Here is a 928-nt window from a genome sequence, read left to right as displayed (position 1 = left end):
ATCTTCACTGCACACGCGCATGCATATACCTGCGCACAGCAACAGCTGCGCGAGGTGTCACAACCCTGATGATTCTCTCTGTCTCTTCTCTTTTCTCTTCTTTCCTTGAAGTGTAAATATCTCGAGTCCCTGCTAGCCTCACCCACCGACACAAAGACCAGAAGGCGGAACGAGGAGTATTGAGCACCATGAACCCAATCGATCCTGAAAACGGTTCTGGAAGGCTCGATGCGGCCCAGGAAGTCAGTGGCATGGCGGTTGAGAAGGAGTCCCCTTCGCACGACAGCCCAAAGAAGAACGGAATCCTTGCGGCACTGAACCGATGTGTGGTTACCGTTATCCCGCCCGGCGGCGTGCTCGCAAGCGCCTTTAACCTGGCATCATCTTCAATCGGCGCCGGCATCCTTGGCCTGCCCGCCGCGACGAACAAGAGTGGACTTGTGATGGCGCTGGTGTACCTCGCGTTCATCACGTTTTTCACCATCTACTCGATGAACGCCCTCGGTGTGGCGGCGCAGCGGACGCAGATCCGCAGCTTTGAGGGTGTTGCACGGGCGTTGCTGGGCCGCTGGTTCGCGTACTTCGTCGCCGCGGTGCGCGCGTTCCACTCCCTGAGCGGATGTGTGGCGTACGTGATCAGCGTGGGGGATATCATCTCCACCATCATAACAGACAACTCCGTTTCACTTGTATAAACAATAAGCTAAATCCTATGTACACCTTTCACTTTTCTTTTCTTGTCAATACATGGTTCTACGCCACCACTAAAACGTGGCACGTTCGTTCCTCCTTCTCAGAAGTAACACCAATTTTATCTTTGTTTGTCTACAGCCACCACACCTGTTGTCTAAACTATGTATATTACGTACAACGACTATGTACCATAATGCACGTTTTATTTTCACTTTTTCTTTACATCTCTTTGCTC

General features: G+C 51.9%; 1 protein-coding gene across 1 annotated transcript; it reads left to right on the top strand.

The window, feature by feature from the left end:
- Window positions 1-188: 188 nt before the first annotated feature.
- Window positions 189-695, top strand: TM35_000261860 (amino acid transporter; the record flags this gene model as incomplete). The annotated part of the gene is made up of 1 exon (XM_029027923.1): window positions 189-695. One exon carries the CDS (start codon window positions 189-191, stop codon window positions 693-695), a length of 507 nt encoding a protein of 168 aa, XP_028880800.1.
- Window positions 696-928: the final 233 nt, after the last annotated feature.

Source organism: Trypanosoma theileri (assembly GCF_002087225.1).
Source record: "Trypanosoma theileri isolate Edinburgh chromosome Unknown TM35_Tth_26_V1, whole genome shotgun sequence".
Classification (NCBI taxonomy): domain Eukaryota; phylum Euglenozoa; class Kinetoplastea; order Trypanosomatida; family Trypanosomatidae; genus Trypanosoma; species Trypanosoma theileri.
Note: the sequence above shows the minus strand (reverse complement) of the source record. Positions and strands in the feature narration are given on the sequence as shown.